The following is a 19,480-nucleotide window of genomic DNA, read 5'->3' on the forward strand; positions in this document are numbered from 1 at the left end:
TTGTAGACCCTTTATATTTCAAATGTTTTTAAAGTCAAATCCCCACTCCATTTATATGCTTTCAAAATCTGATTCCCATATGACAGCAAATAAAGAGAAAGGAGTGAAAAAATCAATTTAACTTTCAGTGTACCAGAGTATCAGATTATGTGACATAGTCTGTACCTGTGCAGTCCTATCCTATATTTTTTGCCATCTCTCTATTTTTTTATTTATATCTACTCGTCTTGGATTTGTATCCTTTTTATTTGCTCTTATGAGGCTCTGAGAGTATTGGTGAAATCTCTAAAAATGAGCAAAAGGAAATAAGATTGAGGGGCAAAATAAGCGGCAGAAAATAGAGGAATGATGATATATAGCCTGGGTAGTTTTGCACTAGTGTGCTATTGACCCTGAATTGAACTCCATTGACACTTACATTGGCTCCAGAGGGCTTTTGGAGCAAGCAGGGTTCAGACTGTCTTCAGTTTTGTATTTCACAGCACTCTCATGGGTCATCACTCCTACAATTTTTGATCATCACCCTTGCCCTCCAGGGTATTTTTCAAAATCATGCTACAATGTGATAAGGGGGTGGCAAGTTTCTTAACCTTGTCTGTGAGGAATATGACTCACTTTAACCTTCAACATCACTAGGAAATGAGGAAAAACGAGAAGAAATACAAATGGATTTGCTCTTTATAAACCTATCACCTGGTCTTTTTGGACTCTTTGTGATACTCAGATATTTAGACTCTCCACTTGGATATTGTGCATTTGAAATATGTGTCAGAAGTGTGCTAAAGCACACCCTTTTTATTACTGTGTTTATGACTGCTCCTCTGAAAAGAAAGCATTTGTGTCCAGATCACCAAGAGAAACATTAGCTCCTTTTTTATTTCTTGAGTGGCTAATATTTCGCTTTTTATTGCTTCAGTTATTTTTGTTTTCCTGTGAAAGTATCTTATTTTCTGATCTCTTTTGGCTTGGTTAATGCATGTGTAATGTGTAAACTCCATATGGAGAAGGATCTGATGTGCAAATACTGTGAATAGGTTCTGGCATTGCTTTGAGCATGAACCTTATATTTTTATCTGGGGAAAATAATGGTCTCTTAGTGGTTGCTTTATGCATTTGGTTGGATGTCAGTTCATTTGCTCAAAAATATACAAAGTTTACTTCCAGGCTGGTTGATTTTCTTCAGCTTTAGGCTCACTCTATTTTGATAATGGCTATTCTATATTCTGTTTAAAAAGGTCTTTCAGTGTCTTCACTTCTCAGGACTACTCATTTGCCTTGCTCTGTCTTTCCCAGTATAGCCCAGCTGCTGGGCTCTCACAGGCAGCTGGGTTATTTCCTATTGTAGTTTTCCTGTTCTCCAAAACTTTAGTAGCTATTTGATTTTCCTAACCTCAAGGCCCAGTCCTAGGCAGTAAAAGGGCTTTAGCTATAAATACAGTTGAAAGGAAGTATTCAAGAAAGATGAAATTGCAAATGCAGGGGAATCTCATCTTGAGAATGGTCTTACAATGATCAGCAGTGAGAGGAAGGCAGGAAAGTAGGCTCTTAGACTCAGCAAGAAGTACTTGTAGAAATAGTTTCAAAGGAATTAAATACATTTGTTTGCTATATACACAACAACTCTAAACAATTGTTGTGATTATATTTTTCAGCATGTTCTGCATGATGAAGTGGCTTATTTTTCTGAGAAAAAAAAAGAAGCACAGAAAAACAAAAAAGTTTCAAGATGGACAGATATGTTTACCTATAGATACACAAATGTGGTTTTCTTTTGATTTAAGTTATTTTTATTTCCTTTATGACTGCTTAAGGAAATGGGCCAAAACAATATCTAAGTGCAAAAATACTTGCTTTCTCTTTCTATTGTGCCATTTGTCAACACTGATAATACTAAAAGAAATACAGTGTTTTGGTGTAGTGAAATTTTGATTATTTTTACCACTTCATAGTTTCAGTCAAGAGGTTTTAAAAAGTACCTTGAATGCTTTGTGGATTTGGTTTACATGGATTACCTTAACAGGGTTTGTACTGGAAAAGTGCATCAACAAAGTGTCTTTGAATGAATTCAATTTTATGATGGCAACTGATCCAGGTACCTCTAGTCAAATTTCTGTCCAACAGAACGAGTGACAAATCATTCAAGTCAAAAAAATAGTGCTGCCTTTAATTAGGCCAATAGCATTCTTAAAAATATAAGAGATTGTCAGAGGGTAAATATTTTGCTGTACCAGGCACTCAAAGGGTTTTGGTCATGAAGTGTACTCAGAGTGGGGCACTCATAACTTTAGGATACAGCTAAGTTGGAGAACAGCAAAAATGAGTATTACACACCATGACAGAGAAAAACTGAGGAATTAGAATTGAGAAAAAAACCTCCAAAACTTAAGGAAATGAGTATCAATTAGATTTTTTTTTTTCCCTGAGTGCATTAAATGTTTTATTTTTCATCTGCATATGGAGGGTTTTATTCCCTGTTATTGAAGGCTTTAGAGCACATTTTAGAAAAAATATCTGTAGGTAAAATGGGCTTTGTAGAAGAAAAGGCTAGTTGGTTTTTAATGATGTCTCTCAATACCTTACCTAAATGGGTGACTGAACACAGAGCAGGACATCTCCAAGGGATTTGCTCTAGCATCAGTGTGGAACAAAGAGGATATTGTGAATGGATAATCTTGGTAGACATGACAAAATCCTGCAGTTTATCCTACAGGTCTGTCCCATTGATCTCAGCAGATGATATTATGTAATGATGAGATACCAACAGGAGGAAAGAGCTAAAATAGATAAAGCAAAAGGTGTAGGAGAAAAATACACATGAGGAGAGAGAATGGAAAACATAATTCATAATACTTTGAACTTTTATTGGTGCTATTATAGCCATGTTTAGATACAAATATTGGATTAAACTCCCTAAAATTATTGTTTTTATAGTTGAGCCTTAAGTTATGATTTGCTTTGCAGCCACACTAAATCTCAATATAATGCATGGCTCCTCTATTTCACTTTGAGTGCCACACAGTTCTGTTTCATTAATATCAGTAAAATGATACAAAGAGACTGATCACAGAGGGTGCTGATGAAAATGATGAAACAGTTGGGTTTGCCTTTACAAAAAATGTCTAAAGAATCATCTGCTAAATTGCCTCTTGTAAAATTATTATTATTATTATTATTATTATTATTATTATTATTATTATTATTAATATTAATATTATCATTCCTCCTAAGTGAATGGAGGAAAGACAAACTGACTATTGTTTTTTGTGAGGCAAACCATATTTCCATATTTCTCAGTGAAACAAAAATAATTTCTAGTTTTCCTCTGACGCATGGAATTCTGGATTTGAATAGGCAGTGATATTCAGTAAATGTACAGTTCTAACTTCTTTTTTTTTGGCCAATCAGTAAATATATCTAGTGGGGGAAAAAAGGAAAAGCAAGTAGAGAAATATAGGTGATGGAGAACATGTATGTTTCTAATTGAAATTTAAAATAATATAGGCAGCAGGGAAGAGCTGTGCAAGGTATCTGGAAGTATCAGATTAAAAGAAAGACAGAAAGACCTGTTAAAAAAATGTAGAGGAGATACAGAACAGGATATGTGGTATATTATTCAAAGGTAGTCAGAAGTGCTGACATAATGTATTTTTTGAATGCAGTGCTGATGTGTCAAGTTATCCCAGCACCGCTTCTCACCTTTGCACATTATTGCTCCCCATATTGTCACTTCCATAAAACCTGGTCAAAATCATCCAGATTGGACTCCATAATTTGGAAAACCCCTTTTGAGAGCATAGTGTACAGTGAAGTGTAGTGTTAAATACCATCCAATATTTTCTTTAATTAAAAATATTACTGGTATGTGGTGTCTTAATCCTATTTTGTTATATAGCCTGCATGGATGGTTTGAATTGCAGTTTTTTGTAATGGCTATTTTGTGTATTTCACCTGGCCCTTATATTGCTTTCTTTAGTCTACCTCTTTATAGTAGTTTGATTGTGCTTGGACCAGTCATACAGGAAAAGTATATATACAAAGAATGAAATGTTAGTGTGTTTAGCAGAATAATTTATTTTCACTCTAATTTAAAACTAAATGTTGAATTCAGCTTTTTTTTTTTTTGAGAAATAATGTTGGTATTTATATGTCTGGTTTTATTATTTTTAGTTGTTCTTATCATTGAAATTGGGCAAGAAAAACTATAAAAATGAAATACGTTTCATAATATTTGGAGGGAAAAAGATATTGTGTATTTATGACAAATTTGTTTCCTCATAGGATCTTTCTTATGACCTATTTTGTCAGCAAGTTCTTGTATCTGGGAATATTATTTCTGTTGGCTAGACAATTTCAAAATGACAGCGTAAGATTAATAATATACATACAGGCTTTCCTTGTTATATTGATTTATTGGGTCCTAAATCTCTGAACACTCACCTGTATTAGTCATTTTGCTACTGAGAGCTATGACAAAAAGTTACTCAGATGTATGAGTGTTTGCTAGAAGGAGCAACTTTGTTAAGTGCAATTAATTAGCAACATACAGCAAAGAAAGAATACCTCCTGTGAAAGTATTACTATAATACTTTGGATGGATCAGATATGCACAGACATAATCCATTTCTAGGAATTGTGCAAGGGAGAGGCTTAAGAAATATCTTTGCCTGAAATGTGGTCATGTCCCTGCTTCTATTTCATACACTTCGACATTTTATCCAGCATGGGTGTAGAAAATTTACTTGTAGAAAAGTTTTGTAGAAAAGTTACTTGTCTGAGGCCATAATTTCACATACATTGGCATGGCTATAATAGTTGGGAGACTTTGATCAGAGTACTCATCTTATTAAGACTTGATATACTAGTTTATTTTTTTCTGAATGTACATGAATACCAAGCTGCACATGAGTGAGTAGATGGCATTCTCATTGCAAACATGTAAAGTACGTGTAAAGTACGGGCTATGTCAGCACGAGTATCCTTAGCAAATTATCAAGGTTTTTACATCCCTCTGGTGCTGGTGAGGCACGTGGAATACTGCGTGCACTGATTGGGGTTCCCTGCTTCCACAAGCTCAGGGAGGAAACGGAGGAAGTCTAGCAGAGGGCCCTCTGCCCCGAGTAGTTGAAAGAGATGGGCTTGTTTAGTCTGTTGGGGTGAAGATCCACAGTGGGCTACATGAAGGAGAGTTACAGAGCATGGAGCAAAAGTCACTTGGGCAATGCTGAGTGATATAACCACGAAGAATGGCCCAAAGTGCACACCAGGAAATTAAAGTACAGCTTAATGAGGCTGATGCAGCACTGGTGCAGGCTGCTCATTGAGGTTGTGAAATCTCTATCCTTGGTGACTTTCAGGACTTGACTATTAAGCCCCAGCAGAACTGAACTTGTATTGGCAAAAGCCCTTCTCTGCTCTCAGTGGGAGGCTGAACTAGTTCATCTCCAGAGGTCACATATAACAAACCCTCCTCTTTTGCAGTGAATATTATTGTGAAGTCTAAGACCTTTTACAACATTCAAAAGGAAAAAAATGAATGAGTAATTTAAAAAAAAAAAGGTGACCTTGATTTTGATTTCATGCTGTGTAAGTTTCTAAGACAGAATAAGTGGCTGTTTCTTTCCTCTCCTTGGTTAATTTTTTGAGACTAGGTTAGATTTTACTGATACACTCAACTAATGTTGATACACTTTGGGTGAGATGGATCTAAGCCTAAACAATGTAATTACTATTGTCATGTCCTTCATTGTTGTCATCTGCCCCCAGAACTGAAACTAGTAAAAATTTAACTGAAAAAAATTAAAAATTTAACTGAAATTAGTAAAAATTTAAATTAATGCAGATGTTTAGTATTGAGCCATCTTCTAGAAAGATCTTTTCTACCAACATACAGCAACTTCACTACAGAGAAAAGAAGTTTTAAAAAGTGTCAAATCATAGCTTCTTAACAAAATTTTCAGATTTCTGTATTTCCATATAATGTAAATCAACAAATAATTGAGTGTATGTTTATGGGTTGTGGTTTTAGAAACTGAGGGCATGCAGTCTCTCAACAATAGCCATAGAATGTACAGATCTAAACAGACTCTGTGGAGAAATAATTATTTCTGTCCCTCTCACACAGGCTCTGTGGAAAGCAGGGCTCTGTACAACCTACTTGTTGTGTTGTTTACATGCCTGCTAGAAGTGGTTTGTGTTTTTATTTGTCTCTCAACCTGTATGTGTCCAGCACAACAACAAGGGTATCTAGTCTCCCCACCCAGAGGCAAACTACAGCAGAGAAATTCATAAACAGAGCCTTAGTGGTGAATTATCCACATCCACAAAGTCTGCTTCTTACCAGTGTACAGAGACATGCTGCTGTCAGTTTGAAATCATTCCCAGCTGCTGAAAGGCATGAAAAAAAATCCCCCCATGAAGTCTCCTCAGGCACGCTGAGACAGGGGGACACCTGGGCTCCTCACAGATATGGGACCTTAAATAAACATCTGAAAAAGTCCAAAAAAGCTGCAGTCTGGCAGGGATAGTGCTGACACCTTTCTAGCTATTGACAACTTTCTGGCACTAGTCATAGCTGCAAGCCTTGTTTTGCAGGCAGACTATCTACCCTCCTGCAGACTTGTAATATTGGCACTAATTTATGTTTATGAGGGAAAAAAAGAGGGAAGCTAGTCATTTGTACTGTTGAGTGGGGACCTATGAAGATGGTGTTTGAAGGTGCCAAATATGTCAGGCAGACTCTTTGGATTATAAAAAATTGGTGAGCAGTTGTTAAGAACATAGAGAATCAAAAAAAGTCAGAACTTCAGAAACCAAGTCTCAGATTATTCTTCCTTATCAAACAGGATAACAAACTAGACACAGGCAGGCAGCCCATCTCAGTAAAACCTCAGAAAGTCTTTGAATAAAATGTGAAAAAAATATCTTCTGAGCTGGTTCTTCTGCCTCACTTCGTGTTGTGGCAAATGCACTTTTCATCACGCAGTGAAAGAAACTGGCCTGACTTACCTGTGACCAGGCTTTTCGTGCTCTTCACTGGAGATTTTCTCGAGCCTGTTGTTGGGGTGCTGTTTCTAGTTTGTCACCTCTGCTGGGGACACTAATAAGTCTGTCAATACAAACTTTGGCTATGTGTTTCAAGGTGTTGAGCTGCTTTAAATTTCATGTCTTTCTATCAGGCAACTTTATGGTGTTCTAAAAGTTGTGATCTACCTAGCATCAGCAGAGCTGCCTGGAAAAAATTATTTTTCCTCATTCATTTATTTTTCCTCACTTCCCACATGCATGCCACAGTCTCTAACAGTAGTAAAACCCCAGGGATTAACATGTTCAAAATAGATGAAATATGTAGGGTCAAGTGCCATTACAAGGTGGGTTACAGCATCTTACCTGTATGGAGAAAGTCCTTCTAAATAACTGGCAGTGCCACTGTGGCACTACAGAGGTCAAACTGCTCAGTGCACGTGTTTCATATTGTATTTTTCTGACATTTTTTTGCCTTTGAGTGAAGATCATAGTTAAAGTTAACTCTTCTATTTTTTATCCAAGGTGGAGATAATTTCAGGAAGCTTTTGTAGTGGACTTTTATTTGCCAGGCATGTTAAACTGCTTTTTGTACTGATTTTATATTACAGTTTATACATACACGTGTGTGTGCACATGTGCCTGTGTATAGATAGATAGATAGATAGATAGATAGATAGATAGATAGATAAAATAGTAACTGCACCTTTAGAGATTGTATGTTTGTTCTGATGGAGTTTAATTTCCTTCATTTCTATACTTGAGTATTTTGCAGAATATAAGTGTACATTTGAATGACTGTTTGACTTCTCTTGCCTGGGAGGACATGGGAGTCTTATGAGAAAGGAATACAACTTTGTCACTATTGCTGTTTGCTACCTCAAACAGTAAAATATTAGCAGACTTAAACTTTTTATTTGAGTGACTGTTGTCTCTGCAGTATTGTACATATCAACATAGAAAAAAGTCTTGTCGAAGGAAAAAGTCTTGCTACATGAATGCAATCTGGAGTCTCTGAAGGTGATAGTTATATAAATGTAACTAAATATTTATATAGTTCTATTTTAAAATTCTTCCTGAAAAAATCCTTTCTTTTTTTTTTTATTATTTTGCACCTTTTAAGAAATGTGTGCTGGAAATAGAATTGCATTTTTTGTGCTAATTTTGAGTTCTCTGAGTTTTGTTATATTTGGATATAATTATGACATCTTAAAATAAAGAAATTATAATTTTCTCTTTTTCTTTGCAGAGTCACAGTGTACACTCTGTGGGGAGCCTGAAGGTGAGTGTGTTTTCCTACTAATATTTTTTCAAAGCAGTTTGAGGTGAACACTTCACTTTAATATTACTCATGTACAATAGATTGGAAATAGTACATAAATGGTGGAAACCAATGAAAGGCATTCTACCCTATGTTAGATACAAAAAATTATTTTAATTAAGCTGAGCACATGCTCCAGGCAGGAAATACCTTAAAAGACAAATATTCCATAAGAACAAAAATTAAAACATTTACTTTCATTGTTCTTTTGTGTGTTTTTCAAGCTAATTTGTCAGTACATGTGAGTGTAAAAAGACATTTAGGGACATCATTTTGAGCATGGAAATCATAGAAATTGGATGTAAAAGAGAAATTAAAAATATTTTTAGATTTCAGATTATTTACAGAGAAGCTAACACATTTTAGCAGATGTAGTGAATAAATACTGCTTCTGAAACAAAGAAGAAGCAACAATAATTAAGCAGCAACCTGTGTAGTTCAAATACATGCCCACGTGGCAGTGTTTGTAGGTTTGTTTTGTTAGGGCTTTTTCCAAGTGACTTAGTACCAAGACGAGACACTCATTTTACTTAAATGAATGCTCAAGCAATGAGAATATGGTTTTTAAAGTATGCCATTATTGAAGAAAATATCTCTTATTTATTTATTTATTTATTTGGGTTTTTTGTTTATTTATTTATTTATTAACATTGGTGCTGTTATAAAGAAAATGGTGAAAGATTAACTTAGTTTGAAATCAACCACCTGGAGTCTTTCTAAGGAATAGAGTTCAAAATAGTCAGTGTAAATGGAGCAAAGTATATGAGCTAAAAAATAAAATTATAGATTCTAGGCTTTTCACAAAGACATTCAGCTTTGTATTTTGAATAGCTGCTGATAAAAAAGTTTCAGCTTCTAATGTTTTATAAATTTAGTAGGGACAAGTTATTAGGATATGAAGACTGGAAGTGGAAAGCTTTGAGATCTTGCACCTAGTGAAATAACTCAGTAAATTAAATAATTATTATCTCCTTCTCTTTTGTTATCTACTGACAAATAATTCTTTTAGAAATTTGTTTTGACTGCATACCTTTAATAAACAGTCAATTGTTGATTTTTAAATTTTCTTTGTCCTTTATGTAATACATTTATAATACAGATACAGGTATGAAAAGGAAAAATGAGATTGGTGTTTGTTTGCCTTTCATGAGATATTTCTCTCCTGATAAAGCTAACCAACTTTAAAGTTATGCATTGGATTAGTTCTGTTTTATTATATGCTCTGCCTGCTTCATAACAATAGTTTTCCTTTCTTTTCATTACTGCTCTTTCATACCTCTTCAGCTTTGCAAACATTAATAAATATATATGGACTTTTTAAAAAGGGAATTTTAAAAAATGGTAATATTTTTTAAACATTTATATGACTAAAAACCCACACTCCAAAGATAACTATAGGTATTACTGTAGGAACAGGCCTCAAGAACATAACATTCAGTTTCTAGCTACACAGAAATGAACTTTCCCAGGAGTGAATGTGTCCTGGATCACCAGTCTCTCCTCTAAAACACAGTATTAGTGGAATGCTAATTATTAATTCTCTGCCTCAATTAAAAAAAAATATTGATATAACTGTCACCTTAGATTAGTGACAAGACTTAGAATCTGAAGCTTTTCCCTTGCCAGATGAGCACAAATTCTTATCTAACACTTTTCATTCACAGACGTTTGAGACTTAATTTTGTGATGAAGAAGCAGTTGTTCTGGCTGCTGACTTTAGTTTTTAGAAGGCCATTCTAAGAGAAACTTCATATCTCTGTTGTATAAACCAAAACAAAGAACAAAAACCCTCAAAAAGATCCTTTTCCTATCCAATGTTCTATAAATCATGGTTCCATAGTACACTAAGAGAAGGGAAGAACTAAAAAATCAAGTTTTTGCAGTGTTCTAAGTGTAATTTCTGACTTTTCTCTGTAGACTTCTTCTCTTCTCAAATTTGAGATACTTTGTGGCTTGTAGCTTGCATTTTTTAAATTAGAGGAAAATTCAGAGGGTATCAGTTGAAGTTAGATACTGTTTGCCTCCAAGTTCCTTTTTTCTTCCTCCTTTTCAGATAAAAGAAAAAAAAAAAAAAGAAAAAAGAAAGTTCACCAAGTGCCTTAAAGTACTTTGGTAACATCAAGGCGAACTTGCAGAATTACAGGACAGACATGCCACAGTGTAGTCCTCCTATGCTTTCCAAAGTGTTAAGGAGAGATTCATCTGAGAAACAGTAGATGTGGGCTATCTCCTGGGCTTGGGTGAGAGGAATACAATGTTGCACACCTTATGTTTTCTGGGTTCTTGGAAGTTGTTTATGCCATTTCTTGAAAGATCTGCAGGCAGCTAGGTGTGTTCTGATCACATTTAGCCTTCTGTAACAGAGGAGGCAGAATGGAAGCATTTTGCAAGCCTCAAATTCTGATTGTCAAGTTGGTCGAATGTAATCTCACTTCTCATTACAGCTCATCCTTTCTCTAACCATCACTCCCCTTTCAAAACCAGCAGTTTTGTCCTGGATTATCTAAGTGTCATAAGAATAGCTGTGTAAAACAGAGCTCTTTGCTGGGGGCACTTTGCCAAGTTTTCAGCAGTTAGTGCTGCACTGCAGGAAGCAATTGCATTTATCTGCATACCCATTGTTGCACAGCTGTGGAACAATGTGTGTGTATCGTGCCTAGAGTGAAAACATATCAGATATGGAAGGGAGATATAAATTATGAGAGTAGATTCTTCATTTCAATGTTTTGCCTGGGAACTTGTGGTTCTGCAGTTAAATGTGTCATGTGTCCTCCTTTGTGTCCTATCTAAAGAGAATGAGTTAGACAAAACTGAGGTCTTTGAGAATAAGTCTTTTGTATGAGCTGCAGACTTGTGTGTTCTGTTTCAAAAATCATGGCTTTGCTCTGTTGCTCATAGTGTGCCAGCCACCATTCCTGTCAGTGTGAGAAATATGAAGAGCATCAGGGTTTTTTTTTTATACGGAGAGGAAACTAAAGTTGCAGATCGAATTAGCACGGCTACTTCAGGCAGATCCATCTTCTGGAAAGGCAAGAGCAACAAAGGCATGTTTCCAGAGAGGTAACTACAGCTACATTTGGGGAAGTGATCTGCAGTTGACAGATTATGCTGTCATGGTAAACATTGCTGGGCTGTTCTTTGCTCTGCTCCTGCTCAGATTTAAAGTGAGAATGGCAAGTTACAGACACGTGTCCAGCTCAGTCTGTGTGACAGCTGAACTACTCTGTGACACACACTGGTGTAGTCATGAGACATTTCAGGAGCAGCTTTCCCCATAAACCCTCTAGCAGATATTTCTGTTCTTTCTAAACCTTTGTATTTATTCACAGAAGGTTTTGAAAGGACAATGTTATCAAATGTAATTTTCTGTATTATCAAAGCAGAAAGCAAGTACTTTTGGTGGCAGCTAAGGTTTCGGTAGACCACTCTGTCTTCTTAAAGCTTATACAAATGAAAGCTTTTCTTCCAGGCATTTCTAATATCCTTCATAACTTCAGCAGTGTCTTACTCTTTCTATAATTTTTCCAGGTAATTCAGATTCTTCCTCAATGTCTCAGATCTCTTTTGGGCTGTGGTATACACCTACAGTTTGAATGAAGTTCACCCATTTTTTTTTGCCAGTAGCTGGCACAAGAACTGGTTGTTGTTGTTAGACTTGCAGGGTTTGTGGTAGCAATCTTTAAACAGTGACTCTTTTAATTAGTAAAATAAATATTCTGTGCAAAAGGGATCTTAGAGGAGAGCTATTTCTTAATGCATCTCACGTTGCACATTGGGTTTTTTTCCTAAACTTGTTCTTCTGTTAAGTTAAACAGTTAATATTTCATACAGCCATTTCATAGATACTGAATTACTCCAAGTGTCAAAAGACTCAGAAATTTCTCACAATTATATTTTATCTGATAATAAATCCAATTGTCAGAAGATTAAGTTTTTTTTTTACTGTTGATTTCAATTTTGAGATCAGATGCCTACATAATTTTGTCTTCCTCTGAGAAAAAATAAGTTTGTGCAAAATTTCTAGCAGTTACAAGAATGCTAGCGTATGTCACAGATTTACCCTTACATAAGTTTATATCAATTACTTGTAGGAGGACTTTTAATAGGAGTAATAGTGGAAGATTAATTTAATTTAGTTTTATTCTATTTTTATTTAGTGAAATTTTGAATGTTCTGAAATAAAACTAAATTGTACTGTTTAATTTTATTTGCTCACAAGATGCATAAAATATTCAGTAAAACTTGGAAAATATAAGAAATGTAAATAAATAGTTGACTGTAACAACACAAAACTCTATATTCCTTGATGAAAAAATGTGTTTTTCAGATATGTCAGTGTTAGAGAGATGTATTTATTTCAGGGGCTATTAGCTTTGTTGCCTTTTGTGCTCTGGTTAATGCAAGTATGTTGGAGTTTGGGGTGAAATTGGTCTGGGTTTTTTGCTTTGTTTTGTTGGTCTGTTTTATTTTGATTGGCTGGGGCTTTTTGTTTGGTTTTGGTATTGTTTTTCTTCTTTAAACAAAGAATCTGGAGAGTAGGTAGTTAAAAGAAATACCCTAAACTTGGCAATATGTCTTAATATTGATGGTGTTCCATCTGTGTAGTTCTGGCTCTGAATATGAACATTTCCCTTGGTATCTCATACAAAACTATTACAGGCATATTAATAACTCCTGAGAATTTCCTTAATCCTCATTTTGCTAATCTTAACATTTAGTAATCTGCACTGAGAGCTGACAGTTTGGCCACTATTACCAGTGACTTTCAAGAGTCCTGTAGTCTTAACTTTTTATACTTCTAATGTGTTTACTAGACCAACAATTGTAATAAAATAAAAGTTGTCTGAGGAAGCCAAGTACATTTCATAACACATAATCCTGACTATTTAAGGAAACAATAATAGATAATAAAATATACTTTGCCTAATGTTAATATTTCTTCTTCTCCTGCTATTTATTTAAAAAAAAAAAAAATCACAATTGTTTCTTCACCTGAGAAGGTTTCTTGTTCTGTATATGTGCCATGAAATACTTAAATAGATTATGGTTCCTGCTACGAACACAATAATAATTCCTAATTATTACCTGACGTGATTGAGATAATGCTGAGTTTATTCAGTCATGTATGAAAAATTTTATGTAAATATAAGGTCAAGATCTTCAATCTTTCTTCTTTGACCTATTTGTACACCAACACCTTGGTTTTCATGAGCAGACACATTTGTGTGTCTGGATGAACTTCCTTCCTAGCATTTAAATAATGATTAATAAAATTACTGGTATGAAACTTTCTCCTGATCCAAGTATTGTTAATAAAAAATTTTTAACACTTTAGTTACTATTCTCAAATTGATTTGATTTGCCATTTTTATAGAAATTTTTTCAAGTTTCACAGTTGTATTGCTGTCCTATTCCATTGGGTAGTCTGTAAATATTGAACTTTTTTTACAAAAATAGGCAAGTTCGTTACACTACACATTTTTTAAAATAACCTACAGAATTTGGAGATTATATGAACCTAAATATTTTTTTAATCTCTTTCTCTCTGGGCTAATATGTGCAATTCTACCAATTAATTTCTTTAGGATACAAATTAGAGCATATTCACAATGAGCATTATTCTTGAACCGTGCAGGTTTTTATATAAAGTGATATCATGATGTGTATCATGATTTTTAGCAAAGAGTTATAGTATTTTTTTCTTCCAACAATGTTGAACTACAGGTTGCTGCTGCATTTTCATGTTGCCTGCATTTAGGCAGACAGAAAAATTTGCCTGCAATATGTCTGCTAAAGATTTAGCTGCTGAAAAAGTTCTCAGTTTCTGGCTATACTTGAAATATTTGAAGATTCAATTTTGAACCTTCATATTTATATAGTTAAAAAAGTTATATATGACATTATTAAAATAACAATTTTGTATATAACTGTAATAAAGTTGCCCATTTTGTCTAGTTGAATTGAAATAGAGAATGGTATTTTCAAAAGCCTAAGTCCTATGTAAAATGAGTCTGAGATCTGGTGATACTAATTTTGGTTCTTTTATAGTCTGTCTTGTTGTTACTTAAGATAGTAATATTTGAAGAAACAAATCTCATTTTATTTAAAGAAAATAAATTATTTTCTTTAATAAAGTGCATGCCATGCCTTCACTTAATTTTTATTTGGAATAAATTAAATTAATTCTTCAGCTCTTTTTACTTCTCATATATAAAGGAAACAACTGTACTCAAAACTACAATGTTATTCTTGTTTTTTTCGTCTACTGATCCACTCCCCTGAGATTTGCAAACCAAAAAAAGAAAAAAAACCTGATTTAATTTAGATAAATAGTATGTAATCCCAAATGCACATTCATTTCACATTGTTGTGATTAAACAAACAAACAAACCCAAAGACAAGGACCATCTTATCTCTTTTGCTCCGATATGACTGAATAAGTGAAAGGCTGATTAGATTTCTGGGGATGAAGGGAGAAAAGCTGGCCTCAAAGGCTATAGTCAGAACACACTTAAGGCTTCATGCAGCATTAAAAATGTGAATATTTCCTCTGCCAACATTGGATGAAGTTGCAAATGTAATTTAGTCCTGTAGGGGAATAAATTGTCTTAGGACTGCAGTGGAGGCCAATGTGAGTAATGTCAGTGCAGCCTAGAAGATGCTGATATTTTAAATTAACTTTTGCATGGAAGTAGATATGTATATATGTGTACACTTCTTGCTTCCATTTTTCGTCTTTTGCTAACTGTTTAGCACCTCTTCATACTACATGAAATGTTCTGTTTTGAGTAGTTGTTGTTATATGTCAGATTTTATGCTGAATGTTAACTTCTGCAGAAGGACCTTCCTCTTAAAGGTGTTGTTTTAGAAGTATGTCTTATAAATGAAAACTTTTATAGTTTCATTTATAGACAGTGTGAGCTGTCTGTGCTTTTCCTTAGCTTCTAATTTCCATGCTCTGTAATTCAACTGTAATGCTTTTTATATGTACCTAGGAGAATCTTTCTGTCAAATAATGATGTCTACAGAATATTGCCTACAGCTTCTAGCCTTGTGTTTTAGAAACATACTTCTGCATCTTTGTAAGATAAAAACCATGGTGGATTTCTACCTAAACATAGATTTTTTTAAAAAACTTATTTAAAGGTGGCTCATTTCAACATTCATTCCTTATTTAATTTACTATGGATTTGACCCAGTAAAGCTGAAATAGCTGATATTATGGGTCAGGTTTGGTTTTGTTAATTTGTTTGGGGTTTTGGAGTTGTTTTTTGGTTTTTTTTCACCATATCACTACCTGGAACTGTCCTTTAGTTCTAGGCTCAGGGAAGGCTCAGGTGGTCATCCTGGCCTCTGCAGACACCTGCTTAAAAGGAAACCTAGGCCTGCCTTAGCTTGCAGTTTTATATGTAACAGGAGCCTTGTGCTACTGGGGAATTGTAGGTATCTTTGTCCCTTTCTAGGAGAAGGTGGGGCTAATTCTAAATGTAAAGTTGAACATGAATGAGATACAAAATGCTCTAGGTGCCACTGGATCTTCTGCATGCAAAATTAAGTTATTGTTTGTCAATCAGCATTTAGTTCTTCTGGGTAGAGGGAGTGTCTTAAAAAATCTGCAATTGTAGTTTCAGAAGCACAGATGTAACAGAAAGCAGAGAAAAACTCCATTTCTATCACCACATACTATGACCTTCAAGACTGAATATTTCCAATCCGTCTTCTGAAATCTATGCACAAGTAAATTACATTATTATTATTGCACACATGTACACATTTCATTCTGACTGAGCAGATAATGAATGAATTTTACTTTGATTCTAGATCATTAATCTGAAAAAGTTAAGCAATAGAGTGCTGGCAAAAGGAACACGGTTTTGAAGACAAAACCTGCATTGATTTAAAAGAGATTTCCATGCAGAAAGAACACCAGTTTCTCCTAGAGTGTACATTTGCATAAATCTTAGATAACATCTGGCGACGTTCATCTCAAACATGTATGAAACTCCTGAGCTCTTACTTAGTGCAGAGCTACAAGTGATATTAGTGGAAATATTATGTAGAAAAAGAACTAGGACTTTCACAGCAAAGAACTTCAAGCAGATTGACTTAGTCCTCTGTACCTGCTGATTATTTTCCATAAGCTTTCATCACAATTTTAGTCACTGGAATCTTCTCATGCATTATAAAATAATAAAGGAAACATTTTTCTGTTATAATATGTGAGAAAGAAATAGCTTTCTGTATGTGGCTGGAAATATTTTTTTAGTATATGCTGACTGACTGTTCATGAAAATGAAAAATATGATGGCAGCAATTGTGTTAATAACAATTAGCTTGTGCAGATGAAAGTTAAACAAGCTTTTCAGTGCTGGTCTCTGAAAAATATTTCAGAAACATCTTGACATAGCATTGTTCCAGTTATTGGAAAAATGCATTTCCAGGTGTATCAAGAGGCAACATGTCCTTCACATGCAGTACAGTTCCTACCCCAGAGCTGGTCCTACAAATTTTGACCCCACACAATATAGCAGAAACTTGGGTGAGTTTGTTCTTTCCCCACATCTTATTTTTCTCAGTGGTACCAATGGACTACCACTGAATGCCTCGGCATGCATAGCAAAAATGAACAAACCCTTACATTAATACTTCACAAAGGTCACGGTTTACTTTTTAATTGTTTTATTTAACATAGCCCATTAAAAGGTAATGGGATAAATGTATTCTGTCAGATATAGGGCTTTGTACATGGTCCAACAAGTTATGTGGAAGGAAATTATAATAATTTTGTTCACTGTTTAGAATGGACTCATTGTTTAATTAGGAACTTTGAATGTTGAACTTGGTTATACTAATGTCCATTATCAGCAGTCCTTATGAGACAGACTAATTGTTAAGACATGGAAATAATTTATCTCTCAGTGTATGTGGAGACAGTAATCTCTTGGGGATTTTCGCTTGTGTTGAATTTTCATTATGCCATTATTTTTTTTGTTTGTCAAGTATATAATAGTGTCCTTCTTAAGAACTGAATGTCTGTTTGCAAATCAGAGACTCCATTCTGAAAAGAAACTTTCGAGATAATTCCATCTCAACAGTCTCTGTTCCTTACCAAGAGCATTGAAAACTAGTGATGGAACAACATTCCTCTTGCAGATTATTGTAAGCTATGGATTTTGTAAACTGAAATAGGACTTTAAGTTAATGCCATGAATGGCACTATGGATATTTATTTTTGCCTTTTCCTCAATAACTTTCAGTTCATCACATAGATATAGAAGAAAATTATTTCTCTTACTGGTGAAGAAAATGTGGGTGTTTTCTGTCTTTGTTTTCTTTTTTATTTACTGTATATAAACTATGATAAAAATAGTTTTGTGCTAGACATAATGATTTTCCCTTTTCTTTGGGTGAAGCACCTGATTAAGTGGTTGTTTAACCACTGCAATATTTGCTGTGTACCACAGAAACAACAGGAAGGATCTAGAGGATATTCCTGAAGACAAGACAAAAATAATCTTCTTCGTTTGGTTTATGCTAGCAGATTAGACACTTTACCATCAAGAAAAGTCCATGCAATTCAAATTCTGGCCCCTTCTGTAAGCTAAATCTGATTCTTGATAACATAAGGTTTATGTATGTGTTATGTTTTCTAGCTAGCCAGTGGCTTTGAGTTTAAACCCTGCTTGGGAGAGGGTTTTTTGGAATGCTTTATTTCATGTTGTAAAAGTGGTCTCATAAAAGAACATGTTATTACTGTCTCTGCCATGAGAAACTCTTTGCAGCAATCAATATGTAATTTAGGAATCATTTTGTGACATGAGAGGAGAGAGATCATGGAAGGAAATTAAACACATCCATTTCTTTTTCTGAGAAAACCAAATACAGAAGCATCATCTAGCACAAAAGAGCAGCTGTGGATATGATAGAAGATGTAACAGAAGAGGGACAAAGACCAACGTTGTGACTGGAATTGTTGCTCTATTCTATTCATTTTTTTCCACTGTCATAGCCTCTAAAGAATGGTAGTTTAACACCTACAGTGTTTGGCCCCATTTTAACATGTCTGTGGAAACCATTTGTACTCTGCTAAACCACATAGTACCCTTCTGCCACAATTATTTCAACAGAGCAAGCTCAGAACTTGATGTATCTGACTGGGTAGGCAACATAAACTGAAATTATTAATGTGTTTGAAATGGGGCAGTTAAGGAAATTTTGCACTAAGATTTTATTCTACAAGACAGATGAGATTGAATACTTTGTTCCTGCATCTGTGCTCTATTCCTAACATTATCTTTTAGAAAAATCATCCTCTGAATATGAAGACATATAAAGACTTGTACAATATATTTTAACTAGACATTGACAAATCAATCATTCCAGCTCATAGCAGAAAGAAATAGGTAATTTGTTACTGTCTCCAGGAATGATGGAGATAACAGGAAGAGCTGGAGGAGAATCCAAAGTGGAACTTTGACAGAAGTAGAAACAAAATACAGCCCTACCTGACTGTGTAGTTGCCTACTATCTCTGCTGACTGATTACAAGATCTTGCAGTAAATTACTACTTGGTTCTAAACCACTAGCATTTTATAGCAAACCTACGTTACCCTCCCAACTGAGAAATGAGATTACTCATTAACATCTGATGAATTACATTTACAGTGGAACTTTAGAACCAATCAGCTCTGGAGTACTTGGATTAAAAAGAATAATATCCCATGTTGTATTCTAGAATACTGCTACAAATATATTTTTTAATATTACGTCATATTAAATAATATGCTATTATATGTTACTACAGCTAAATTGAAAAAAACATATATACAGTCTCTCTATAAAGTTGGTGGGGTTTTTTTTATTTGTTTGTTTGTTTTAGTTTTTGGGGTTTTGTTTGTCAGAGGCTATTTTCTCCAGAAAAATCTACTGCCAGAGAATTAAGTGCTTACAATAGAGAATTACAAAAAAAACCAACAAATCAATATTTGATTACTTTTAAGGTTTAAAAGATGTAGTAGGAAACAGCAAAATTTTGTAGTGAGAACAGTGTCCCAATTTAATCTGTTCTGAATCAGCTGTGATCACATCACAAAATGCTGTGCCATTCAGTAGGGATTCAAGTGACCACAGCAACGGAAG

At 34.5% G+C, this 19,480-nt stretch overlaps 1 protein-coding gene across 28 annotated transcripts in view; it reads left to right on the top strand.

Annotated features, from left to right (window-relative positions):
- The window catches only part of DLGAP2 (DLG associated protein 2), a 459,301-nt gene that overhangs the window by 217,456 nt on the left and 222,365 nt on the right, over positions 1-19,480 (top strand). For all 28 annotated transcript variants that reach the window (XM_064412077.1, XM_064412078.1, XM_064412082.1 and 25 more), the window contains one exon: positions 8,270-8,302. In XM_064412077.1, coding sequence (XP_064268147.1) covers positions 8,270-8,302 — 33 coding nt within the window. The remainder of the gene's footprint in view (positions 1-8,269; positions 8,303-19,480) is intronic.

The sequence above is a fragment of the Passer domesticus genome, chromosome 3 (assembly GCF_036417665.1).
Source record: "Passer domesticus isolate bPasDom1 chromosome 3, bPasDom1.hap1, whole genome shotgun sequence".
Classification (NCBI taxonomy): domain Eukaryota; kingdom Metazoa; phylum Chordata; class Aves; order Passeriformes; family Passeridae; genus Passer; species Passer domesticus.